The sequence below is a fragment of the Aulonocara sp. 'chitande type north' Nkhata Bay genome, linkage group LG20 (genome assembly GCF_057382095.1).
Source record: "Aulonocara sp. 'chitande type north' Nkhata Bay isolate Kocher_YH1m ecotype deep benthic linkage group LG20, A_spYH_male_GT1.1, whole genome shotgun sequence".
Classification (NCBI taxonomy): Eukaryota; Metazoa; Chordata; class Actinopteri; order Cichliformes; family Cichlidae; genus Aulonocara; species Aulonocara sp. 'chitande type north' Nkhata Bay.
In genome coordinates, this window is record NC_141363.1 from 36,362,427 (window position 1) to 36,390,321 (window position 27,895).

The following is a 27,895-nucleotide window of genomic DNA, read 5'->3' on the forward strand; positions in this document are numbered from 1 at the left end:
GCCATGTAGAAGAAAGCACCTTTATCCCAAATTTAGTGTTATGTTTCAGATATTTTTTTAAACCTCTGTTACAGTTGTTATTTATTTTTAAAGAGAACACGTCAAATAGGTATGTGTAACAGTTCACAACATTTCCACTGTCACTGCAGTTATAAATAAACATAATGAAAACCTAATCGTTGATGTTTGCTAGCATACTCATTTTGTCGGTCACATCGGTTTTTTCGGACAGCTCGTTGGATTTTGACCTTGAGGACGGTTATTCCTAAATTGACCTAGAGTTGTAGGAAAATTGTGCTACTTTTAAGTAGGTAGGGTTCAGTGATGTTGGCCTGAATTGTTTGGTTACACTGGCCATCGGGTATAGCTAGCGAGCCTTAATTTGACGAAGCAACAAAGGAGATCGAAGAGCCGAGACCAGCATTCTTGTTTTTTTTTTAATCGTACTTTATTTTCCTGTGGGGAAGGCTAGGTCTAAGTTTAATTTTTATTTAAGTTTAACTTTAGGTGGGGATAGTTATTTTAGCGCACAGGGCGGTGTTCGCTAGGTACTGCTATGGCGTCCAATTTCGAACAATTATAATCCTCCGCGCTTTGCTCGGCCTGTGCTAGGCGCTAGTGTTGACGTTAAAGTCGGAAAAGACTATCCAGACCCGTTGATAGGGTCTAGCCGGGACTGCCTATCTGTGGCTGGCCAATGGACGACCAACAGGGCAGGTCTACATGTGAAGAATATGCTGAAGAAAGCGCTGTGAGTCTGTGCTTACTGGGAACGGTGGAGGTAAGTTACCCGTAATTTGTTTTATTTATACAAAAACACGCCGTTTCCGTTCTTTTCGGACCTTACCGAACAAAGAGGTTAGGGCTCTTAGTGTCTTTATTGTCTCGGTTTTTGGAAATCCAGCACTCTGGCTCCTCATAACACAAAGACCGGCTTGAACCATCCCAAGGAAACACCAGCTTGGAGGTTTTTGACTTCCTATCAGAGCTCAAATTTCCTCCGATTAGATTTTCTTAATTCCGGTTAATGTAGTCACACTCGGTTGTAATTGCATTTTCCTTACACCTGTGTGTGATTGTAACTTATTTCCTAACCATTTGCTACAATAAAACAAAACAATGAGCCAGCCTTTGGTGCAGTACGATGCATGCTTAGCCAAAATGTTAGAAAACAAATCCAGACTACTGAACCGAAAGCCGGTCAGCCTGTTAGTCACAACACGACTATATTTGCTTTCCGAGTGCATAAAGCGAAAGTAAGAGGATTGCACGTTAAAGCTCAAGTTTCTCAGACTGAAAGTTTTCTGCATTGGGTCGTTCGCGGGGAAAAAAAATGGACAACAACGCGAGACTTCTATACATTGAAGAAAAGGAGGGGTGGGGGGAGCATCAGCAGCAACATGGCTCAAATGTCCAGCAGCACTCAGCTTGTACATCGTTTACCGTTTGAATGTACACACGACAAGATGAAAACAATTAAATGTAAACGTGAGGAAAGCCTCAGATTCTATCTTCCACAGACAGACAATAGGAAGATTAGTCAGCTAATCAAGTAGCTTGGTCTCACTCACTGCCCCCTCCTTCCCTGTCTGTCATCAAGGGTTAAACACCAGCTATGGCACTAACATGACATGATGAAAGTTTTCTTTTTTAAGAAGAACAAACCTGAGATCACCGCACAGACCATATGTTAGTAGTATATAAATAATTTAGCTGAAATGATACATGATGTACAAATACAAACAAAAACAGTGTTACAAATAATATATTACAAAGTATATACTACAAAGAATCAATGATAAAGAAAATAGGCTGTTGTTCTCTCTGTAGTGCTTTGTTGCATTTTTTATAAATGCATTAAAAAGCAGTGAATTAAAACAACAAAGATCTTACTAGGTTCTGCACCTGTTTAGATATTAAACAAGGGGTGTGTATAACTTTCCAGGAATTTTTATTATGGTAAGATAGTTTCAGGTAAAACTAAGCTGCAGCTTGTGAGTTAACATCAGCGATGGATTTAAAGGGGCAAGCAGTAATTTCTCACGGTTATTAATTTGAAAAAGGGATTCTGTACTTATAAATATACATAGTGTGTAAATATATCTTCCAACATGCAGTCAAAACTTAATTAATCTGTTAAAAAGGCATGGTGTTTTACATATGTGGCTAGAGACTGGCCACATATTTAGTATATCAAAGGCAAAGAGAAGTCGTAGCTGTTCCTATGTCATGGAGGGTTATTAACATTTTTGTTGCACCATCAGACTCAAGGTAATGGAAAGATCATACCTATGTTTTTCATTGGAGATGGGATATCCTTAGAAAGTCTCATTGTCTTCCTCCTCACCTTAAACCTCACCTTCTTAACTGAAGTCACTGCTCAACACAAAAACATGCTCATTTATTATCGATATTGTCACAACTACTTTTTATCAGGTAATCAGAATGTGTCCGTACCGTCTTTGGATAGCTGACAAATCCTGCTAAAAAAACAGATGGTTATAAGCTAACATTATGGTAGTTAATGTTTCATTACATGCTCATATCGCATGAAGTTTATTTTTTAATTAGTGTTAGAGTCCCGTAATGTTAGATCCACTTCAAAAATAGTTTAACTAACACTGACTAACAGCAGCTAATGACAGCAAAAAAGCAGCGTTTACCATCATTTCAGCAAATCTTCAACATCTCATGTCAGTATCACTGTCATTGGTCACTAGTGAGCTTCTGACTCACTGACCTGTGTCAGATTCCTTTCACCAAGTTTTATAGCCTCCTATTGAGTAAATAAGAGTGGAGACCTTTCACCCAACATTTTCCATACTTTAGTAGAAACAAGATGGGCATAGATACAGTCTAAAATCATTTTAAAAAAAATCTCTTGTTCTACAACAGCCACTGTAGCTAGGATTATGCACTTTAATTTGGAAGGGTAAGAAAAGAGAAATGTTGACTGCATTTTGCAATCTATTGACATCTAGCGGAGTGCTTCCGCTCCAGTGTTCCGACATCGGGCTTCCAATTTAACTAGAACCTAGCATGATCTTGGGCTCATGATGTCACCAATGCAGTCCATTATTCAACAAAGAAACTACTTATGCACCAGACAATGAAGTGTCATAGTAAAACAATATGGCATTAAAACTACTTAATGTCTGAATCGCTTTTATTTTTTAAGATTCACTGTGTAATTAAGTAGAACTACCTGGTAGAGCATGCACGTATATTAAGTAAATATTAAGTACTGTGTACAACTTTACGCTTTATAAATGTGTATGCAGTGTTATGTTATGAAATTATGAAATAAAAATTTAAACTGATTTACATAACTGAAAAACCAAAGTCTTCATAATCTGTTAGCATCTACCTTTGTTTTGGTTTTGCGTGAACAACATGGCGGCGGGCGACATCCCAGAATGCATTGCGATTTCCGATTTCCAGTAGTAGATTGAAGGATAATCACAAGATCATCGTCCTGTATGCTCAAGTTGTAAAACCACTATCTTGGGCTCAATACATATGCGTTGTTCGTTAATTTTAGTTGAGGTTAGGTTTCGTTCATAACACGTCTGTTCTCATGATGTGTTAAGTGGCCCTAGTTTTTGTTTTTCCCAAAAGTCTTAAGCTCATTAGCGTCAGCGGTCCGTCACAGTGGGAGTAGGTTATCACTTTTTAGCAATGATTGAAAGCCACGTGACACGGTCACCCTCTCACCCTTGTGTGTAGATGACGTTGTTGCACGCTGGCCCCGTGTTGTGTGTTGATTGTATTGTAGGTAAGAAAACGAGTCAGTTGTATAAAATGTTACTGTGCATACCTACTGCTGTCAAAGCAAAGTCTGTTTTACATGAATATTAAATATTGTGCGCCGTGTCTCTTGTTATGACCGGGTCATTCAGACTTTCGCCTTGTTGAAAGTGGAGGGTCGGACTTTGAGGGGAAAGTGAGCTCATTCAAACACGAAGCCGACATGTTCAGCTGCAGTCAGATTAAATGAAATGACTGCATCTTCGGATAGGCTTAAAATTGACTTAACAGTGTGCTCCAACAGACACGTCTCTACAATCGAGACGTCCTACCGACAAAAACATGGCGAGAAGCAAAGCATTCACGAAACATTTGTGCGCCTTCTGTCGCTGCGGCTACCCCCACTAACGGCTAACTTGCTAATTTAGCTAGCGGCTAAGTTATCCGGTAGCCCTAAAGAGGTGTAGGAAAAAGTAACTTCTACTTTTTTAACGACTGGTCTATAGAGGTAATAAAACTGCTTGAAACAACCAAAGATCAAGTAAACAAACAGAAATGGCAACAAGTATCTGAGCAGAGAAGAAACAACTGTAGAAAGTTTTCTGCAGTCACATGATCATCTTTTTAAAATGTATTGTAATCCAAAAGATCCTGTTACAGCTCCCCGGAATTGAGGCAAACAGCCTCTAACAAAATAGCTTAAGTAGGATAAAGTGCAGTCTGACAACACATGTATTTTAAAAATTGAAGGTAAAGTAAACACGAAGTGAAAGAATATATTTAAATAATTATAAAGTAATATAGTTATGATATAATGAAGCAAAATATCTCATAAAACAATGGAAATTTAAAATAAATATTGTACTTTTAGAATCAACAGTAAAGTCAGAAGATTAAAAGGACACATATGTATCACATTGTGCCTATTAATATGTTTTTGTTGTTGTTGTTTTTAAGAAATCTTATTCTCTGGAAGGAATACTTCTGCTAAACTCTCCTGTAGCTTTAAGCTCGTGATTCTTTGAGTTCCATGTCTCTGTCTTATTACGTCTCTGGTTTTACTTATGGTATATGGTAAATGTGTATATAGAAAGAATATAAGGATTATAGCCATGAAATACTATAACAGTTTTAGTTTTGGCGCGCTAATCTTTGTGTGTTAATATTCTCTCTGGCTTTATCCAAATGTATTTTGTGTTTTTTGTTTTGTTTTTCTAGAGAGCTGCAAGATGGAGAGCACAGTGGTCAGGACCTCAGACTCCTCAACTGATAAATATTTTTATTTGAAATGGATCAACAGTCTCCTGAAGACAAACTTCAAAAATGTGGAGGAGATGGGTTCAGGTGATTCATCAGTATGAATAGTCCAATATATTTCTATGCATCTGGCTTAGCCCACTTTAATAACCTTCAACACGATATCACAGCAAAATGTAATAGATGTGCCGTTTCACCGTGTCCATTCCACACTTTGCCTTTCCAAAAAACGTGAAATAGACATGCATGCAGAAGTTCCATTACTGCATGCAGAAATTGCATTACCAGTAGGTGGAGAGAAAAGCCTCGAAGTCGGTAATGAACAAAAAATGTGTTAAGTACATTCCAATTACTGGAAACAAATAAGCTCTGCAGCTTATATGTATTTATGTGTAAGTGTGTTAATAATGGACTGGCGTGACTTTTACACATTTTGCCGCGGTACTGGGTTGCAACATTAATCTTAGACTTTAGATTAAGTCTAAGTGCAAATGAGAGACTGAACAGCTCTGTAACCCCGCCAAGCTTTTACTGGCCTTAAGTTAAACTGCTTATGTCATATTTTGAAGCAACTCCAGAGAACACAGTGTACATGTATTGGTTACTGAGATGCTGATGATAAAGTGTTGTTCATTAAATAAAAATAGCCTGTTTCTGCTAGAATAACTGCTGTGGACCATGTAGTTTTTAAAAAAAACAAACAACGATTCTCCCTCTGTTAACATAACTTGTCTATGTGTGTGATCTTATAGGTGCGTGCCACTGTCAGATGATGGACTGTGTTTTTCCTGGATCTATTGACATGAGCAAGGTGAAGTTTGATGCACAAAGTGAGGACGACTGTAAGCACAATTTCAGACTACTCCATGAGGCCTTCAGCACAAATGGTATCACAAAGGTAGGTATGCATTAGTTCTCTACTAGAATAGCATTAAAGTGTCTTAGCTCATGCATTTGTTTTAATACATTTTGTTATTAATTTCTCATTGTCATTACCTATTAATGTCTTTACACTGTGTCTACAAATCAGCAAGTCATCACTACTTTCTTACCTAAATTTCTTTGCACTCTGCTTACAAATTTAAAATTTATATATGCAGAAATATTGAAGGTCTAGCTTTCCAAAAATGTCAAGATACACATTTACTAAATTCTTATCATATTATATCTGTAACATAAAATATTTTTTAAAACTGTTAATTTATTCATTCTTGTGCCACAAACATCAATAGTTTTAATAATAATAATAATAATTACTAGCTATGAAAGAAATGTGCAATTCCTTGTAAGTATAACAGTGGATATATGTCTTTTGAAGAAAACTTTATTCAGTAATGAGTTTTACAATATAGTGTTTATAAATGTTATTTTGTCTTCTTTGTCCTGATACAGAAAATTCCAGTTGAGAAGCTCATAAAAGGGGATTTTAACAGCAACATTAAGTTCCTCAAGTGGTTCAAGGGCTTCTACGCAGAAAATGTGAAAAGTAATGATTATGACGCTGTGAAAGCTCGTGACAGCTGTGATATCAGCCCTATTTTGGTGTCTCCTAAGTCAGGTAATTGTCATGCAAGATTTTCTTTCACTTTGGTAAAGGAATAAGTCTCTGTAATGTGTTTTGAGGACCACAGTTATAGGACATCTGCTGTGATGTTTTTGTTTTCTCTGTTTTACCAGAGAGATCTAAAGAGTCTGACACGGAGGAAAACAGCAAAACGACTAAAAGGTTTCCTTACAGCGAGAAGTGGAATGATGTTTTTGCTTGGGCTGAGCGCAGTTCTCGCGGAGACAACTATACCTACTGTTCCTCCTGTGGTACTGACCTTAGCACTATTAACAAAGGCTTTTTTGAACTTAAGCGCCATGTGGAAACAACCAAACACAGGAAAAGGGCTGCGAAGAAAAGATGTGGTGCAAGAACACAGGTCACTGAGTCGCTGCCTTGCAGTGATGAAGCTGTCCAGTTTATTTACAATCACTGTTACACTGGATCTGCTAAAGGTCAGCAGGGATATAGACATTTTGCGCGTTGTAAGCTGGGATCACAGTACCCCAAAGATATCATATCTGCCTGCGAAAACACTCCTTACTGTTTATACATTTATGGAGGGGTACCTGTAGGAAAAGATGAAGCAGTCTCTGTGTTGCTTGTTGGGTTTTTTGATGTTGAAGCCTCTAGTCGCTGCATCAGATTTCTGGATGCTCTTCAGGCAGGGGACGGTGCAGGAGATCAGTCTGCAGCAGCAGTTGTGGATAGCTTGAAGAAATTTGGGCTATCCACTGATAATCTCGCTGCTGTTTATCTAACTGGCAATGGTTCAGCCACAGAGGAAATCTGTTCTAAACTCAGGGAACTCAACGCAAACATCGTAACCTTAGGAGGCCTGTACACCATCGCTGATGCTGCTTGTCGTGCTGCCATCAAGGAGCTCTCCAATCAGGTTCAAGAACTGATGGTAGACCTCCATGAACACTACTCTGCCTGCTCTACAAAGAATGAAAACCTCAAAGATCTTTTTGACTCAGATGTCAGCAATGACAGCGCATCGCTTCACACCAACACCAGCTGCTTTAGAGTTTGTCTGTTGGTCACAAAAATATTGGAAATGTGGACCGATCTCACACTGTACTTTAGTTCTTGCAATGAAGATGAGAAGACTAAGTCCATCTGTTCTCAGCTTAATGATCCCAAAGTTAAGGCAATGTTTATGTTCCTGCAGCAGGCCTTAGAGCCTCTGCACAGTTTTCAGAGGAAAACACAGGAAGCTTTTGGTACTAATATTGAGCTTATTCTAGAAGAAGCCAATAGTCTGATTTCCATTTACACCTCCTACTTCCTCAGTCCACAGGCTGCTGATCGTTTCCTCATTGAACGTGATGTCCAAATTCTTAAGAACAAGAATTTCCACCTGCCAAGCTCTGAACTCTGTCTGGGTAAAAAAACTGTGGAAGACTTTCTGAAAACATCTGAAGCTGCTGAGGCACTGCCACTATTACAGGAGGATGTATTATCATTTTATATTGCACTCACTGGTTGTATCGCAGAGGAGCTGCCTTTAAATGACTCAGTGCTGAAGGGCATCGCTCAGCTGCTGAACTCACAGAGCAGGCTGAAAGTGACAGAGGAAACAGTCGGGGAGCTGGGCACCAAGCTGGGAATCTGCAACTTCCCTGAGGAAGTCAAACAGCTCACGAATGAATTCCTTGAGTATCAGAAGGCTCAGGAGGGAGAGGCCGAGGATGGAGGGAAGGGCAGCGCAGCTGTGGTTTCACTGGAAAACATACTGAATGACACCAAGCCAGCCTCAATCTTCAGGAAGCTTCTTTTGATCCTTTTGTCTTTCCCATGTCCTCCGCTGGATGCGCAGCAGGTTTTTACTCAGGTATGTGAATGTTTAGTCAGTTAAGTTTGTTCATATAGACATTTACACACAACAAATGTTAACGAAGTTCTGCACAACAAGTAAACATGAATCAGTTGAAAAAGTATATGTGATTAAGAAAAAATGGTGGATTGCTTCCTGTGGGTTTAGGGTAAGAGTTGGTGTCTCAAGGGATGATTTTGAATATCTCAAGGTCCTGTTTACAGTGATGTGAAAGCAACTGAATGGCACACTGGTGCTGCACCCACTTTACCTGTGCACCACTGCAGTAATGCGGGTGTTGTACCTGTTGTTGTGGTGAAGGTAGAGCTGGCCTGTGATTATAAGCTCTGGGTTGTGACAGAATAAAGTAGCAAATAGAAATGGCTGAAATGAGTTTCACCTCAAACTATTTATAGGTATATTTAAAAACAGCAAACACTGACCAGAGATCAGAGTAAAAATATCACATATAGCTGGACTCTCTGGAATTAGTTGGTGTGGGATTGATAATGGTATTACTGGTGTTAAATCAAACATGGGGTGTATGGCAGTTGTTAGAGATGATATTTAATCAAGTTTGATCTTTTTGTTAGAGCTTCCTTTAACATATCAAAGGAAATCTTAATTTCCTATCAGCTCTGCTACAAATCCTTCCAGTAGCCTGAGTGACAGGATATTTACTCAAGTAGAGTAGGAAAGTAAACAGATGAACAGAAGGCAACTGAGGGAGATACCTGTCCAAAGACAGGGCAAGATTAGTGTTCTGATACGCAATAAAAATGTCCAGCCGTAGCAGAAATAATCATGCGGGATCTACATGCAGGCAAAGAGGTTTGACAGGTTCTCTGGGTGCAGAAGTTTCAATTTTGAAAGGCATATGGTGAGAAGAGTTTAGAGCACAAATTTGAATATCACAGAGATGCAAATGAAACGATAAAACATCAGTCCAATGTGTGGCCCCATTCACGAGTGGGGCCTTTGACAAAAAAAAAACTGTTGAAATGGTAAAATCCCCAAGAATTAAAACGGTATCAAATCAAACTAAGGTTTGATTCAGAGGAGTAGAATCACTGCTCCTTTGAAACAAAAGGACTCAGCCATGCATCTGATCAGGAGGAAGCCTCCATTTGGAGGTTTCCAGACAAACTGGGAGGAGATCCCAGGGTAGAGCCAGAATTCTGAGGAGAGATTATAGCTTGTGTGGCTCAGGAATGCTTCTGGATAGCCCAGAAGGAACTGAAAAACATAGCGGTGGAAAAGATAAATTGATAAATTGAAGAGAAATAAATTAGTGCTGTAAGCGTTAATCTTGTTAAAATGACATTAACGCCATAACTGCAATAACACAGCAAATCTCTGTTAACGAGTTGCTGCGGATCGCCTCGTGGGTGGGGCTGGGCGGCATCAACGTGTTAGTACGATGCATTGACAGCTGATAACATTATTTTAACTAGATTAACGCTGACAGCATTAAAATAAATAAAAGTTAAGAATTAGGAGGGAAATATCTGGGTTAAAAGGGCCTATAAACAAAACCTTTATTATGCCAGCATAACAATGTCATACTGGAATAATAAAGGTGCAAAATTTACTCGTTTCCTTTTAATTTTTTCCACTTGGTGCTGTCTTTATGTTGTTTTTAAGGCCTTGGAGAATGATCATGTTTGTGGAGTCTCTGACAGTGAAGCCTTAACAGAAAGTGAGTTGGATGTTACGTCTGACACTTTCTCTGACAGCAGCAAGAACTATCAAGTTCGCACACGAGGTAAGAGGAGCGTGTTAAATTTCCACCTAATTTGAGTTTTAAATGATAACCTCATAAACAAATAACCTTTCATGCACGAGATGATCATAATCATTTGCTTAATTTGTGGAGTTTAGCAGGAATGAAAGAGGTCTTAAAATACATCAAAACATACAGTGTGGAAAGTATGGAGAGTGCCTGCAGTGGATACTTTTTCCCCACATTTGGTTTCACTTCAGCTCTTCGTATGTTTAACTTCCCTGTTCTCTCTGGTAGACTGGTGGACATACAAAGAACAAACAAGAGTAATCCACAAACCGGTTTTACAACATACAGTGGGGCAAAAAGTATTTAGTCAGCCACCGATTATGCAAGTTCCCCCACTTAAAATGATGACAGAGGGCGGTAATTTGCACCAGAGGTACACTTCAACTGTGAGAGACAGAATGTGAAAAAAAATCCATGAATTCACATGGTAGTATTTGTAAAGAATTTACCTAATTACCTAATTTACATATGAATGACTAGACATTCATATGTAGCTTCAGCTTCCACTTGGCTGAAGCTAAAGCCTAGCTAAACACCTACCAGCCATTTGGCTGGAAGGCGGGTTTTAAAGGTAGAAAGGTAGAAGGCTGGGCACTGCTGCTCTCGGGGGACTCTAAGTGTTAAATACTTTTTTGCCCCACTGTATTTCTGATATGGTCTCCAGGGAGCTGGGTGGAGATGTATTATAAGGAAAAAACAAATGAGCATTCCCCCTTATTTTGAACTCTTCTGATCTGGTATCAAAGCAGACTGGACCTTTCTAGCATTTACAAATACAGCTGGTGTCCAGACACGGTGCCTCACTAATAGTTGAAACAATCAAACAACATCAACAACACTAAAGTTTTGATGTAATTCTTTTCCAACTGCAGCTTTGAGATGATCTGATTTAAATGTAAAAGAAGTTGAGTGGGAGTGATTGCATATTTAACTCTGCGCATTCATGTTCTAGGTCAGAATGGCCTTCCTTTGAAAGTGAAACCATGTGAAGTCCGCCTTACAAAAATAGGTAAAGGGAAAAAAACTTTACAGTTCTAGCTGCCTGATGTACAACATTTTAAAATATCATGTTGTTTATTTTGTAGATTGAAAGCAGTGCACTAAAAAAAACAATAATATAATACTGTTTCTAAAGAGCCAGGTGATGGATGTGAAAATAAACTTGGAGTGAATGGTGCCTTATGGAAAGAGGTAAAAGATTTTTTTTTTCTCTCTGTTAATCCTCTGCTTTCTGATCTACTGCTCTAAAACATTTTAGACTTATGGGCAGATGATATGGCTATTCAGCCTTTGAATGGTAAATTATGTGAAGTTTAAAATGTGACATAATAGCTGAACGTTTTATTTTTGCATTTCTCTCTTAAGTCCCTGTCATGTACTAACACCCTGTTGCCCTTCATAGTTTCCAAAATGAGGAAGATGAAGTGGAGTTTGCCTATATGAGGGCGTGTATGTGCGTGTGTTTTGGTTAACATTTGCATGTGCATGTTTTTTGTGTGTAATGAGTATGCTGTCTCTCAGGGGACCATTAGGGGGAATTTTGGCTGGGAGAGCAGCTTGCGCCAGAAGCCAAAGACCCGTACAGTGTTTCAGGCTGGTGATAACACCTGGTCCAAACCCGTAGGTCTTGATAAGGACAGCAAAAATGAACTGGGGTCCCAAGATGATGTGGTAGGTGTACTCGAGTATACTACCAAAATACCACTGGGCCATAAAATGCTAGAATTTAAAAGTGAACAAAAAAAAACAAAAAAAACTTTGAGCTTCCTGATTTTAAAATTTCAAAAGTAATAAAACATCAGACATTAGTTGACAAAAATATCTACTTGAGTAAGAGCGAAATTATCTGAATATTGATAATATTGAATAAAAAATGTTCCCGCTTGAACAAGGAGTTGATCGTCTTCTAATCTGAAATGTGAGCGTCTTCCTTTTTAATGTGCTGAAGGAATGATACAAATCTGCTTCAAACTGCATCCTTAAGTTAATTTTGCTTGTTCGATTTCTGCTGGTGTCTTGTAGATGCTTAATTACCTCAGAGATCTGTGCGTTAGATACATGCGGTGTTACTATTGACAGAGCAGGGAAGCTAAGCCGGTGGCAGTATGACTAGCACATTTGTCTCCCATTGGTCCGCCGTAAAAGTTTACCTACGCTCTGCATGTCAGAACTTGCAAAAAATGCTCCTTTCCACTTTCAGCTTTCTGAGAATGGGCCTTTGACAACAGGAAACGGGACATGACCACGAAAATTACAGGAACAACAAATTCATGGTAGCTTCCATCCAGAGACAATAGCCAAAAGATGGCAATAAATTACAGGATGAATGTAAACAGAGAGTATGAGATCCTTTATGGGAAAACCACTCCCGATATTCTAGAAAATGGATCCCTTTTCTTATTAGTGCCAGCTAACTAGATGTCTTGTTATGGACCTCCTTACCTTGCTTATACTGATACACGCCCATGATTGGTCTCATGTTCCTGACTTTGTTCAAATTGCTTAATTCAAAGACATAGATAGGAATTCAGTATGCATGTTATTGTTAGGGGATTTTGGCCAGAAAAGTTGTTAGGCCTGGCTGCTTAAACTGTTCTGGTGCATAGTGGGGGCAGAAGTAGAGCTGTGTAAATGCAGCTTTTATTACTTCTGTGCGGACACGGCTGATTGTGAGATTATGGTGGGGCACTTGGAAATTCATTTCCCACCTTCAGCATGAAGATATAATTTTCTTCTTTTTTCAGCTGCTCCTTTTAGGAGTCACCACAGATCATCTGCTTCCATCTCACTTTATCCCTAGCTTCGTCTGTCATCTTGCTCTTTTCCTCCTGCCTGGCAGCTCCAGCTTCAACATCCTTTGTCCAGCATATCCACTATCCCTCCTCTGCATGTGTCCAAACCATTTCAGCTGCCCTCACTAACATGATCTCTCCACTAAACATGCTTTTAGCCTCTTCTGCTTCTTTTTCTTTGCCCAACAGTTGCATATTTTCAGTTAAATGTAAAACTGTATCATAACATTTTTGATAAGTTTGATTTTGTCACTCATATCTCATACATTTGATGAAATTCTTTGAAATCCTAAATTACAAAGGTTTTTAAAAGTCTTACTTTTACTTTGGTAAAGTAAAGTTCACATAGACTGAGATATTTAGCAGCGTCAGAGCAGAAGAGGAAGACAAAGAAACGTTTTAAAGCACAGAAGTCAATTATGACTAACTTCAGCACAAAGGAACACCAGCAGTTCCTGATACCTGACAGTGAAACTAGATGTCAGTCAGTCAGTAGCAGCTAATTTTGGAGAGGACTCTTAATTTGAAAAAGGAAAACAAATCTGTGATTTGGAGTACTAAAAACAAAAACACAGCACTAACAAAGTTGAGGGAGAGAAATTGTTGAGAGGAAAAACTGATTAGAATCTAGTCCCACATCTAACTTCATTTCATTCAGTTTCATCATTCGCTTTGTTCACCTGAGGTCAGATTAGAAAAAAGGTTAAAGGGGGAATGAGGTTGTCCAGTTATTAAACCTTCCATAATATTGAAATTAAAATTACAGTAAAAGACTCTCAATCACAATTTAATTACCGTAATCATATTAGAGTATATTATGATGCATGAAACAAAACGAATGAATGAATCTTAACACTTGCTCCGTACCTTCATTTTAACACATTGTACCACAAATGCAATTCTAGTATGATTACAGTCACAACCTTTGTTTTTCTTTTAAAGAAAGACGCTGTTCATCCTCTAAAAATATACATTACCTTTTACTTCTTTGACTTCTTTTTTTACCTAAATGTGGTTGATTTCCAGTCGGAAGATTCTTCAACGCCCAATAAACACACACCAACCAGAGCACGACGTAAACCGGCCTACCAGGTAATGTTACTGCTGCTTTATTTCAAAGAAACACACAAAACCCCAACAACAGATGCATACAGAGGCATTGACAGTTGAATCATATTGTTTTTGTATTTTTGCTGCAGGATGGTAAAGGGTTTCTTACAGGAGTGCTGGTGTGGGGTAAGGTTAAGGGGTTTAACTGGTGGCCTGGGATGGTGGTGCCATGGAAAACCAAGTGTGCTCCTGTGGGTATGCGGAGGGTGGAGTGGTTTGGAGATGGGATGTTCTCAGAGGTTAGAATTACAATGCACAACTGTAAGCTGAGCATTATTTGCTCATGATGCAGAAACAATTCTCAGATTTTGTTTACATCTGATTTTTTCTTTCTGTTGCAGGTATACACTGAGGGTCTTACGCCATTTGCTGCCTTCACTAGGTGCTTCTGCAAAAACTCCTTTGCCAGCTTGCCCATATACAAGAAAGCAATCTACCAAATCCTTGAGGTAGTCTTAAATGTTTTATACTACTTTATGTTTTGTGTTGTCTTTCATTTTCCATTTATCTTCATATTATATTCATATTAGTTTGTCTAAGGAGCTTGGAAAGAAAAGCATCTGAACTACTTCTTTAAGTTGCTTGAAGACGTTTCACCTCTCATCCGAGAAGCTTCTTCAGTTCTAGGGTCAAATGGTGGAGAGTCCCAGATTTACACCCTGTGGGAGTGTCCACCCAAGAGGGACAATGGACCCCCTAATGATCCTCTACCTTATCACACGAGCCAAGGTGTGAAGACGGGTGTAGGTCGCTATCGGGTGAGCTCATTGTGAAACCTTGCCCCACCCTATGATGTGATTTCCTGAGGTCAACTGGCCCAGGATGTGGGTGGGCATTAAGGCGTCTAGGAAGGGATCTCAAAACTGGATTATAGATGGCAGAGACTTGGTGTCACAAGCCAACGCCTCTGTTCAAAGACCCTTTTCTTTCCAAGCTCCTTAGACTACGATGACCCGGATGACTGAGAACCTTCAGACATATTAGTTTGTGTTGCTAAACCAAACTAATGTAGTTCTAATGGGGAATAACTTATGGTAAAAAGTTTAAAACCTCAAGAAATCACAAATCTTAATTTCATTATCCATCTCAGGCTGATATAACATTTCAGGTTTAGTTCATCAGATGCTCATGAGCTCCATGAAAGAGCAACCTGGCAACCTCCTGTTGCCATGGGTTCAACATTATTTATTCCCTAACCATTTGGTGAGTGATTGCCGGTTGTCACCTTTTGAAAGTGGAAGAGGGTGCTGCACCAAAAACAACTGTGTTTGCTTTGGTCACTAGAAGATGGCCATAGTCACCAGTCACCTGTAGTTGCATGGAAGACGCCAACTTCTCTTTAAGCACTCGTTAATTAACCACTAAGCTTGGAAAGGTGAAAGTTGTGCCTCCTGAAACCAACACGTTTCAAAAGACGCAGCTTTTACTTTGAAAGCGAAATGTCACTATTTGTGGCTTGTCTTGTACTCGTCACAGTTCTGCTTCCACTTAGGGAGTAGTTAGAGTGTGTTTGCAGACAAGTCGAAATCTTCCACACATAATTATGAATCACTGCATCAACCTGCTAATGACCAAACCAATCAAAGTTGGTGTTTGGTGCAGCACTTTGTACTGACAACAGCATGCACCCCTTTGAAGCCGCTTGCCAACAGCTCATGGAGTGCAGATTTTTACGAAGTGACCACTGGGTCGCCAAACTGGTGTGACTGGACTCTTAGGAAAAGACTACATCAAGTCAAGTATAGGTATAAATGGTTATCTATTGAAGTTACTCGTTCAGTAGGTCTGTTAAAACCGTGGCTTGATTTCAAAACATTTGCTAAAAGGAACAAACTGACTGAGCAACCTTTTATTACAAAAACACTAAAGGCTTGTGTTTGTTGGACTCAGATATGTGTCCTTGTAGATGTCGCTAAAAACAGTTGTGCTGTGTAATCAATCTTGGTACAAAGTGGGGAATTATCGCTGCTGTGAGCTCATGTTAAGTGTTTGAATCATTCGATGATGCACTTTCAGATGATGTCTGTTTTCACTCTACTTACTGTATATTCAGGTCAGTGAATGTTATGAGGTTAAAAGCAGGAGGGCATATTACAATGGAAATTAAATAACAGAGTGACCGTTTCATGTATCGTAGCATCAAGCTGCTGAACCTTGTTTAATGTACTTGTACCATACTCCAGATTTTGATGACATGTATAATCTGCAGTTGGCAGGTGAGAGGTGTGGAAAGTCTTTTCCTGAGGCTCAAGGCAATGAAGAAAAAGAGCTGAAACTGATGTTGGACTGGGCTTTTGAAGGATTTCTGCCAACAGGACCTGATGGATTTATACCTGTTGGTGTGTCTGTTTTTTTTTTAATTCTTTCTTACTTTCTTTATAAAGCACCATATTTTATTTTCCTTCTTCCCTCTTCTTGGTGCCAAATATGTTTCTTAAAAACATCCAAGTTATTTAATGTTCTTTGTTTTCTGCCTCTTAAAGACTCTTCTCCACACGGTCAATCCTCTGACTCGACTCTGTCTGACGTCCCGCCTCCGGCGAAAAGAAAATATGTTTTAAAAAATAAGGGAAATGTCCCCGCCATCATCTATAACAAAGGTGAATGTTATTTTTTTTATTTTGTGCTTGTAAAGAGATATTTGTAAGGAAACTACTAAATGAAGCAACTGATTTTGTTGCCATCATTATTTTTATTTCATGTGAATATTTCATTACAGAATCAATAATAGAAGGCGTCAAAGAAAAGGGAAAAACAATTGAAGGTAAGTTCTTTAGCTAATATGGAAGACACTTGATTTCAAACCACTGATATAAACATAACTTTCTTCTCTCTTTTTTTTTTTTTTTTTAGATTTTTGTTTGTCTTGTGGATCAACTGATATTGACGTCCAGCACCCATTATTTAAAGGTGGTCTTTGTCTAAGATGCAAGGTAATGTAATAACACAAAGATTCTGTTTCTCCCACAGCCTGCTGTGTCTAAATTTAGCCATTATCTGAAGGATGTCCTCTATTAAAATCTGAAAACAACCTTATTTTTACAGGCAAACTTCACAGAAACGTTGTATCGCTACGATGACGACGGCTACCAGTCGTACTGCACTGTGTGCTGTGCAGGCTTAGAGGTCATTCTGTGTGGCAATCCCAGCTGCTGCAGGTAAAAATTCCACAGGTTTTCTTTTTCACATGCAAACATATTGATATTTATGGTTTCTCGATGTGACTTTCGCTTAGGTAAAAACATTTCAATAAGCAAAACAAAGTTCAGCTGTTAATATCAGACTGTTACAGAAATATCTGAGAGAACCTCTTGATGATGGATTCATGAACTTGCTCATGACAAACTGACTTTTATTGGCCTGTTCCATGAGACAACTTTGAGATGACTGGATCAGGCTAAAGTTTCCATAATCTTTTGAAACATGCAAGTAGTTTAAAGTCTTCCTCCTGGCATCATTAAACCACTAAAACTTCACATTTGCTCATCAAAATTATGTTGTTCTTGTTGTTTGATCCTGCTACAGAGACACTGCCGATGTGTTTTGTGGTCTCAGAATACACAAAAGGCATTGTTCCTGCAGGGCAGGGGAGATGAAAAAGAATTTCACAGAGGCCGAAGCACACTGGATAAACCCTTGTTGCTTCTTCTGAATCAGAAAACTATAATCAGAAGAGAGGTATTTAGACATTGGGAAGCTTTTATAATATTTGCAGTAAAGTCACTAAGTTCACCTCACCTGTAACATTGGCTTCACTAATGTTTCCTGTGGTCCACTCTGTGTACATCCGTTTACCTACTACAAACATTGCACACATTGTATTGTGCTGTCATCGTAAAAAGAGAGCTGAGCCAAAAGGCAAAGCTTTTGATGTGAATCCATGTCTATTAAAACCTTCATCTATGGTCACAAGATCCAAATGACTGAAAGAGTATATGGTGGCAATGGTCAGCATCAGGGTGAGCAGCTCAGCTATTTGATGGGAGCTTGGAGCAGAACTGCTCCTCTTGCTGGTCAAATGGATCCAGCTGAGGTGATTTGGGCATCTGGTTAGACTGGGTGGGTATATAGATATAGATATATATAAATGTTTTTTACCAGGTACCTCATAACATGGATCAAGTGTCTTAATCATAAAGCCGCTTTTCTCCACTGTAAGAAAAGGCACCACAAGTACACGGTAATGGCATGTGTGATATCCACCACTGATTTGTTTTCTCATATGGAGTGCATTTGGTAAAGGCTTGGAAAATATCAATGTCGTAGGGCCACGACGGCCACTTTTTTTTCTTTGCACTTGACTGACTGGGCGTTTGTGGAAGGCACAGTTTTTGGCTTTCCTCATATTCCAAAGCGTGCTTGGTTTTAAGGTGATAAAACAAATTACTTGTATATCCTCTCTTTGCTATTACTGTCACCCGGCATAATTTGCAGATGATATTTTTCTGCTCAACATCCGGCTGCTTAAACCCAAACAAGGTGCATATGACCGATGTCGACAGACCTGTAAGCTCCATGCTTGCAGCCGCTGCCATGCTTTCGACCAAAATAGGCGCAGTAAGATGGTATAGTCAAAATCTCTACCATTGGCCAAATCCATATAGTTTCTACCGTATACCGTTTATACCGCCCACCCCTACTGGAGAGGTAATGTATCTCCATAATTGGACATTTGGCCTGAGAATCCTCCAGGATCTCCTAGGAGTGTTGCTGGACTGAAGGACATATAGCATATCCTGCTTAGTCTGCTGCTACTTCAGTCTAGCTTCATTGGAGGCTTGATGGATGGATATTGTTATAAACACTTTTATTTCTCCTGAATGATGGCTCTGTTATCCACACCTAAGTTGATGTGGTTGCTTCTTCAGGTTCACTTGAAACTGGGCGAATCCAGATTTTTGAGTCTGTCATTGGTGCACTATACTTCCAGGGCTGAAGTGATCAACTACGGTATTGACTGCTTATTTCAGTCATTTATATTTTAATTGACCACATGATACTTTACCCAGTTATTCAGCTAAAACGCCATCATGAATAGTTCACTTTAGGTCCTGCTTTCAGTTTCTGTTTATTATATCCATTTATGAGAGACGGATATCACTAGATTATTTAATAGTGGGAAAGAAATAAAAGTATCAATTTTAAAGTTTAACTTCTGTGGTCATAAGAAGGAGTTTGATGTCATTCATTTTATGCCAAGTCACTATATCCAGGAGTATCATCATGTCAGGTTGTTTTATTTTTCTTTTGTGATGCACAATGACATCAGGATGGATTACAAAAGTAATGTTTTTGTATGACAAACTAGTTTTCATGGAAACTGAGGATATTGGACATGTCTTTGGTGGAGCTTCTATCCCCAAGCCATCTGGGCCCTAAACACACACACCCGCCCTCTCACATCATCTATAATTGACTGAGACAGGACTCTTCCAGACACTCTAAACCAAGGCACAATGTACATTTCAATTCCTTTAATTTTAAATATGTTTATATTGTCTATCCTGTAAAATAGTCAGACTATTCATATTAATGTACAGAATTCACCTGCTTGCTGCTACTACTGCACATTCACCCAGTGTATATACTATATATATATTTTATATAATGTTCTTCCTCTACTCTCCCCCCCCCCCCCCCCCCCCCCCCCCCCCCCCATTTTTGAACATGTCGAGGAGTGTGTCAGGCTACATTTCACTGTGTGTTATACTTGTATAACTATGCATGTGACAAATAAAGAACCTTGAACCTTGGTGGCACTTGTCTGCTGAATATACCTATGCTGACTTTAAATAAAAACAGGGGCCTTTAAAAACAACTTACAACAGCTGGTCTGTTGTGTCCACTGCCTTTTAATATGGTGGATGTATATACTATTGAGTAAAACCTGTGAGTCCACCAAATGAGAGAAGATGTACGTCAAAGTGTCATTCACTAACCTCTCCCTTTATCTCATGTCCTACCCCCTCACCTCTCTTAAGGTCTTTGTATCAGTTTACAAACCCCTGAGTTTCATTTTATGATTCGTCAGCCTCTAAAAAAGTCTTCAGTCTCTCTTCTGTCTTCATCACTTGGATGAGTGGCAAAAAGTTTCTCACACTGAAAACGTTAAATCCAAATAACCAGAATCAACTTTCTGAGATTGATGTTCTTATTTTTGTCTCCCAGATGTTACTGTAAGGACTGTCTGAACATCCTGGTGGGCCCAGAAACCTTTGATAAGCTGAAAGATGTCGATCCGTGGAGCTGCTACATATGCAAGCCATCACAGTGTGAAGGAAACCTCAAACTCAGGGCAGACTGGAGTGTGAAGGTCCAAGACTTCTTTGTCAACAACAGCGCAATGGAGTTTGTACGTGCTGCTCTTATCTTTAATTAGAAATGCAGTTTTTGTTTTCATAAGCAAACGGTCTGATCTTATCCCAACATACAGAGATCTTTTTCTTCATTTGAGAGTCAGGTGATGTTAAATTAGTCAATGTAGCGTTTTTAAATATATATTTTTATATTAACTGTAATTATAGCATGGTAACGTGCTATAATTACAGTTAATTTAACAGCACTGAGATTTTGTTCTAGATTAGAGGATGACTCATTTGAATGAAAATGACCTCGTGGTGTGTGTGTGCCGTCACGATATGATGATATTTGGGGGGAGTGGGGGTTGTTTTTTTTATTATTATTATTATTATTTTTAATTTTAACATCCCGTCGCATTCAACGAAATGCAAATTGTTAAAGTGTATTTTGGTTAAACTCAGGTTAAAACCTTTTAATCCTGGTTTATGTGACTGATTATGAACCAGGCATTGCAGGCTGAGTGACTGCAGGTTTGTTTTTTTTAAGATGGTAGTTAAAGGTCAGATGTGTCGACACCTTTGAGGATTTTGCTGAAGGTTAAAATTAATGTTACACATGACCCAGAAGTCCTAATCATCTTCACCTGGGGAGTTTCTTACTTCTGAGTATTTGGACATTACTGTATGCATGGAAGAGGGGCAATTATTTGATGTTAGACAGTTGCCTTTGGCTGTGTGTAAGCATAGTTTATCAAATATTTAATGAAATTATTTATTAAAAGCATCTTAGTTTTATTAATAATGGACCTGCTTTCACCTTTAATTACTGGAATGAGCAGTCTGTTCTTTGAGGGTTTTTAATGATCAGCTCCAGATCCTCAGTGTCAGATAATATTCAGATTTTGTTTTTCTCTGAGGGTGAGAAATTAGTTTTTCTTAAGCTCTGCCAATCAAAGAAGATTTAAGTTAAATCTGTGTGTTTATGCCATTTCGTTTTTTCTAAATGCTACTCGAATTCATTTTTTTAACCACAGGAGCCTCACAGAGTTTACCCTTCAATTTCTGCTGATCAGCGCAGGCCAATGAAGGTGCTCTCGCTTTTTGATGGCATTGCAACAGGTGAGTTTATGACATTGTGTGGAAAACTCAGCCAATACCCATTACACTCTGTCTGTGCATACTAATGAAGAGCCTTGGAAGGTTCAGTTGGCATCTGTATTAATGTAATAGGAGATGGTTTATTTAACATGAATTAAAAATATAGTAGGTTGTCCACCAATCAGGTCAGTGGTTTGACCTGAATGAGCTAGAAAAGTGTTGAACTGGCAAAATGTGTGCATTTCTAATTGTTCCCTTGATTTCATTTACTTTAACATCATTTCAGGATATCTGGTGCTCAAAGACCTGGGCCTTAAGATCGAGCGCTACATTGCCTCAGAGATTTGTGACGATTCAATTGCTGTAGGGATGGTCAAGCACGAGGGAAAGATTGAATACGTCAATGACGTTCGCACCATTACAAGGAAACATGTGAGTACAAGCAAGACACATGTGAATGCTCAAAATGTATTTTAACTCCTTCCTGTTTTTTAAGTTCTGTGTATATGATGGCTTAATTTATCTCAGTGAGTTTGTCTCTTTGTGTGTGTTAAAGCTGGCCGAATGGGGTCCTTTCGATCTTCTGATTGGAGGCAGTCCATGTAACGACCTGTCCATGGTGAACCCTCTTCGAAAAGGATTATTTGGTATGCAACTTCTAAACTTCTATAAATAAATAAAGACTCAGTAAAGGTTTATTTGTCATCTTTTTAAATAAAATTGTTTCCCTGTTGATCCTGCAGAGGGTACTGGAAGACTCTTTTTCGAGTTCTACCGCATACTGACCTTGTTGAGGCCGAAAGAGGACGACAACCGTCCGTTTTTCTGGTTGTTTGAAAACGTGGTTTTCATGAGTGCCAATGACAAATCGGATATCTGCAGATTTCTGGAGGTAATGTTTCTTTAAGTAAAGGTAGCTACCAGCCTGGTGGAGGGTCAGACTGCATTAAGTTTTAATGCCTAATGTATGCTTTCTGCCTTCTATTGCAGTGTAATCCAATTCTTATCGATGCAATAAAAGTCAGTCCTGCGCACAGAGCACGCTACTTTTGGGGAAACCTGCCTGGCATGAACAGGTATGTACCAATACAGGCTAAAATATTTGTGTTGACTTACTGCAGATCATAGCAAGGATTTTAATGTGCAACTAGAACCTCAACAGACCCACAATAATCAAATAATTTGTATGTCTTTTTAATTTATTTATTTTTCTTCGGTTTTGATTGTTTGGTTTTGAGTGGTACTAAAAAGTCCTGAAGCTAACTGGCCTCAAGTTTACACTCTTGTCTCGGATTTCTTATAGACCTCTCGCTACATCTCTAGACGACAAGGTGACTCTGCAGGATTGTTTGGAATCCGGACGCCAGGCAAAGGTCAACATCATTTATTTATTTATTTTTATTGGTCATGTTTAGTTTGGATTTAGTTTTAGGTTAATAGTGTGGCAACAATTTAAAATATTAGTTTTTGTGTAATCGTGAGACTATTATTTTGTGTTCAACACTGTTAATTTGACATTTCTCCCTGCAGTTTGACAAAGTCCGTACTATCACAACAAAGTCTAACTCAATAAGGCAGGGGAAGATGGGACCGCTGCCCGTCGACATGAATGGCAAGGAAGACTACCTGTGGTGCACTGAAATGGAACAGTAAGCATAATAAATTATTTACCGATTTGTTCCCAGTGTGACATTATCGATGTCAGTGTATAATGACTTCATTCTTGTGTGTTTAATGTGTGTCATCTGATAGTATCTGACTGAGTACATGCCTGAATGGTTTCTAAAAGCAAAACAATATAAACCACCACAAAGCGTTGATGTGCTGCACTAGTTTACACAGCTCTTCCCATTCAGCGTCACATGGGTGTAGCTGCTGCTACTAGTACACGCTAGTTACATATAATGTTTATTAAGCTACATGCACTGCAGTTGAGTTGCATGTACACATCGCTTTACAGCTGACAGCTGGTCACTTGCAGACGACTGTAGTTGCGAAATAACCAACGGGAAGTGAAATGAGCACCGACTAAGTTTTCAGGGTTTGGGGTTTTGGGTTTTTTTGTAATGAAGTTTTGTTTTTTTTGCTGATACTTTCTATGGTCAGGTCACCACATCACTGTAAATCACTTCTAGTTTGTACCTAACTTTAGACCAGATATGATATGCCAATTCTAATATACTCATATTAAAATCCTAAAGCATTAAACATGAAACTTGGGCTTAGTAGTTGGTCCTGAGACAAGACAGGTGAGCAATGATGTAAACTTCAAAGAAGGCAGCATCTTTGATTCTGACCCTGAGCTGCAAAGTTGTCAAATTACGCTTTTTTTTAAAAGTCCGTGTTTCTTTAGTCCGTTCAAAGATAAATTAATTCTGGGAGTTTGTTGATGTGACATCAGCGATTGTAAGACCAGGGAGAATTTGATTGGATGAGAGAAACCTGGAAATTACAGCCCTGTTTCACTCTGCACCTTTTTGCTGTTAAAAGGAAGTGTGCACAGGTCGGCCCACATTAACTGGAAATGGATTCAGCTGTGTTTGCATAGGCCAACCTGTCATCATGTGTGCAGTTGTTTGCATATGACGAGAATCAAACTAGGGTATCTTTTTATTGTGCAGAATGCGCAGGGAGTGTTTTCTTCTCCTGTTAGTCTGTATTTGCTTTTACAGTCTCTAACAGCAGTGTGATAAAAACCAAATCAGAAAAAATTTGCACCAATCTGAGGATTTTTAACATTAAGGCTTTTCATTAACAGCGTTATGACATTTAAGAAAATACAGGCCTATCCATGTGGTTTCCCTTTTTTAGGATTTTTGGTTTCCCCAAACACTACACTGACGTGAACAACATGGGCCGGATGCAAAGGCAGAAAGTCCTGGGTCGCTCCTGGAGTGTGCCTGTGATTCGTCACCTGTTTGCCCCCCTGAAGGATTATTTTGAATGTGAATAGCAACTGTGAAGCAAATCCTCGCATCAGAGCTGGAGCGGTAAACCTGATGCCTTATCCTGCCCCGCCTTGCTAGTTAGTTTAAACTCTCTGGTCTCTCTTTAGAGGACCGAATGTAGCTTTGACTTTTAGAAATAGTTTGTTCATGAATTCATTTCTTTTTTGTTTTATCTGTCAGTCATCAGTGATCCTCCACCACCAGCAGGCACAGACACTTTTTGGGTTTTTTTTAAGGTTGCTGTAATCAAACAATTATGTTGCTCAGAACACAGGCCTGCATCATGAAGTGAGCTGAAGTGGTTTGCGAGCCATCTTTGGGCTTTTATGGATCAGTGGAGTCTCCTTGCTTACCTTAATCATGAATGGAAAGATCATAGCCGCTTATCAAATCCACATATTGATTTTAATTAGGTTTTTAATTAAATATGACTGCAATGTTTTTGTCTGACAGGCTACAGTCAGGGTTTTTGGGGTTTTTTACTCTGTATGATGTGAAAAGATGCATGGGAAGTGTTCCTGTTATGGTTCAGTGTCAGCGATTTCAAACTGATAACATGCACGGTTAGTGGTAACTTCATGTCTACAGTGAAGTATACAAGAGCCAATTATATTTCCCTCTGGACCCACAGCAGAGCCAAAACACACTAAATCCTGCACAATATCATTCTATAGTTTTCTATATTATAGAATAAACTCTTCATTAACACTAATGGTGCTATGTAAGTGCTGAATCATGTTTTTGAGACTTCAAAGACATCTTTTGCTTCAGCTTTTCTGACTCTGGCCTTACCTGGCCTAAAATCAGTCACTATAGGATTAATTTGTTCTTTTGCCTGTTTTGCTTAAAAATGAGACACAAATATGTAGACCCTCAGCCCGGTCCAAGGTCCCAGAGAGCCGCTGAACTCCCTTCATGGTGCAGGCCTCCTCACTACCTCAGCAATGGTTTCAAATCTGCAGCTACAGGTGAACACAAACCATTATTGCTTTGTTTCTACGTGATCCGTATTTTATCATGTTTTTATTGTTTAATCCTCCAGGCAGGGATTTTAAGTCTGACCTAATTCTTACTGTGATGAATTTTATTGTGTTTTACTTACATTTTTTAATCTTTAAACACTTTTTTAACTCAGTCTGAAGAATCCCACCATGGTGCTTCTAATAGTGGTGATTTTTACCCCACAGGTGGGCATTTGTGCTACAATTCTGTCTTTTTTAAGGAGTTTTACTTACACAAGATCAAAAATATTTTGAATCTACTTACTGACGACAAGTTGAGTATTTTAATAAGCCACACGAGTCAGACTTTGTCAGAACATGCAGTGTCTACTAAAGTTGGAAATACGGCTTTTTATTTCCAGTGGTTTCTTTTCTGGCCAGTAAAAAAAGTTAATTTCCTGTGTTTTAAAGAATAGTTTAATAGGTTCTGAAACCAACTAAAGCCCTTAACATCATTTGAAGGAACAACCTTTGACTTTATGTTCAAAATCTGTATTTTGTTAAAGGGATATCCACTGGAGTTGAAGTGGGGCTGGACTGGACTTTAATGTAATACCACATTGTACCACAGCATGGTAAACTGGGTCAGTGTAACCCTTATTTAACAACGTAGGCCATTCAAAGTTTGCTAATATTTACAGTCCTGGCCTGGTAATGTTTCTGGGTGTGTACAAAGTACACATCCAGAAACATTTCAACACACCCACTGATAAATGCTGCCCCCTCATGGTGAAAGTTTAAATTCACAGAGGGGAAGTTCTAAAAGTACTTTGAGACATCTGGCTGCCAAACATTGTTAACAAATTGCATAATTATTAATTTTTAATTTGAAAAATAAAATAAACTGTTAATTCATCTGCCGCGTTCATGTGTAAGACTGTAAAATAAGACTGTCATTGTAGGAAAAAAATGGGGTACAGTAGTGCAACTTTTCATGTAACTTTTAACTGTTTCATAGTTAGATTCAATATTATGTGGCAATTTTTTAAATTTCATAGTGTTTATGTATGTATTTTGTAGTCCAGCATCCATATTTTCTGATTTTTATCAAGCAGTAAACATGAAACTGCACCAGGACATAAGTTTTACAAGTTTAATCAAAACTGCAGCCTCAAACAAGGACCTGAAACGTCTGCTAATCTGCTGATCTAATTACATGGCCTAACAGCTGCAGCCATTTGCTAGAAAAATTACATGATAATCTTTTTTAATTCTATTGTTCAGGTTATGTGTCAAGCAAAAAAAAAAAAAAAAAAGAAATCATCAGTGATTGTTTCAGTTTCTCAAATGTGCTTTTCTATCCCTGAGGTGACAATAAATTCATAATAATTAACAATCAAATGACAGTTTAGAATTATTTTTATTTTATTTTAGTTATGTTTTTTTTTTAAGCGCGTTCTCAGTTTCAAGGTCCTAAAATTGCTCTTTTCTCCCCTTTTTTAACCAAATATAAACTGAATAGCTTTTGTGGGAAAATTACTGGTCTGTGGTATTCATGCTCTGTAACATTTTTCTGTAATTCAAAAGCTACAGTTCATTGTTTTGAAAGTGTAATCAGTAGAATGATTAATTGTTACTTCCAGCACTAATTTTTTTGGGATTATGATGATGTTGCTGACTGAGGACGAGGGGGGGACAACACACTCGTCATGTCGTGCTGCAGAAAATCGTACTGTAATCACGTTTTTCAGTTCTCCAAACTGCTTGTTGATTAATCAGGTAAATGATGGAGAGACTAATAATAGAAATGCACTGTTTCAAAGCGACATCAGGTAACATCAGTGCTGATGCTTCACACAAACCACTGATGCAGACCTGAACATTTGGTGCTGTTTTTAAAATACTGTTCAGGTGTCAGGTTTAAGTTTGTAATGTTATGTTAGTTTTACTGAAGATTTCGATAATGGTGGCACCCTTCATCCTGAGTCACTGTGTTTGATCACATAATTATTTCGTACTGTCAACGTATTCACACAACAGAGGCTGAAAGTAAGATGTTGATTTTTACCTCATTTCTTTTGGGATTTCTAATGGTGCTACTGCAACGGTGCTAACTTTGCATGTTTGTTACACTTTTTTTTTTTCCTCATCTTATGCTGACATTAGTTGAACATGAACTGTGTAGGTTTTTGTTTTGCAGTGTGCTCGGATGTTCAAGTGTCTTTGTTTTAATCAAATGAGAAACAGATGTAGAAAAATATTAGCATGATAGTTAATCATCTTTGAAGGGGGAAAAAACGTTGGGGCATAATGAAAAAGTGTTCATGGGATTTTACTCAGGCATTACAAAAAAAAGGTGCTGTTAAAGGAAAAAGTTTGTCTTTTATTTTCATTTGTCTGAACTAATTTAGCCAAAAATGCCTTTCCTTGAGCCAAAATCTGTATTACTGATAACAAAATAAAGACCAACAAAACCAGGATATCCTGCTCCAGTCTTTTTTTCTTCACACAGTGAAGTAAAGGAAAGCTGCAAAAGAGAATTCATA

At 38.6% G+C, this 27,895-nt stretch overlaps 1 protein-coding gene across 1 annotated transcript; it reads left to right on the plus strand.

The window, feature by feature from the left end:
* On the plus strand, nucleotides 1–27,846 carry dnmt3ba (DNA (cytosine-5-)-methyltransferase 3 beta, duplicate a). The gene is made up of 26 exons (XM_086279015.1): nucleotides 1–781; nucleotides 4,966–5,091; nucleotides 5,757–5,902; nucleotides 6,397–6,562; nucleotides 6,682–8,387; nucleotides 10,014–10,134; nucleotides 11,114–11,170; nucleotides 11,297–11,352; nucleotides 11,683–11,832; nucleotides 13,980–14,045; nucleotides 14,153–14,302; nucleotides 14,405–14,512; nucleotides 16,273–16,402; nucleotides 16,547–16,663; nucleotides 16,783–16,827; nucleotides 16,917–16,996; nucleotides 17,109–17,221; nucleotides 20,232–20,415; nucleotides 21,397–21,481; nucleotides 21,747–21,892; nucleotides 22,017–22,107; nucleotides 22,204–22,352; nucleotides 22,451–22,536; nucleotides 22,764–22,833; nucleotides 22,991–23,109; nucleotides 24,272–27,846. The coding sequence occupies exons 2-26, from the start codon at nucleotides 4,977–4,979 to the stop codon at nucleotides 24,411–24,413; spliced, it is 4,398 nt and encodes a 1,465-aa protein (XP_086135141.1). The 5' UTR covers nucleotides 1–781; nucleotides 4,966–4,976; the 3' UTR covers nucleotides 24,414–27,846.
* Nucleotides 27,847–27,895: the final 49 nt, after the last annotated feature.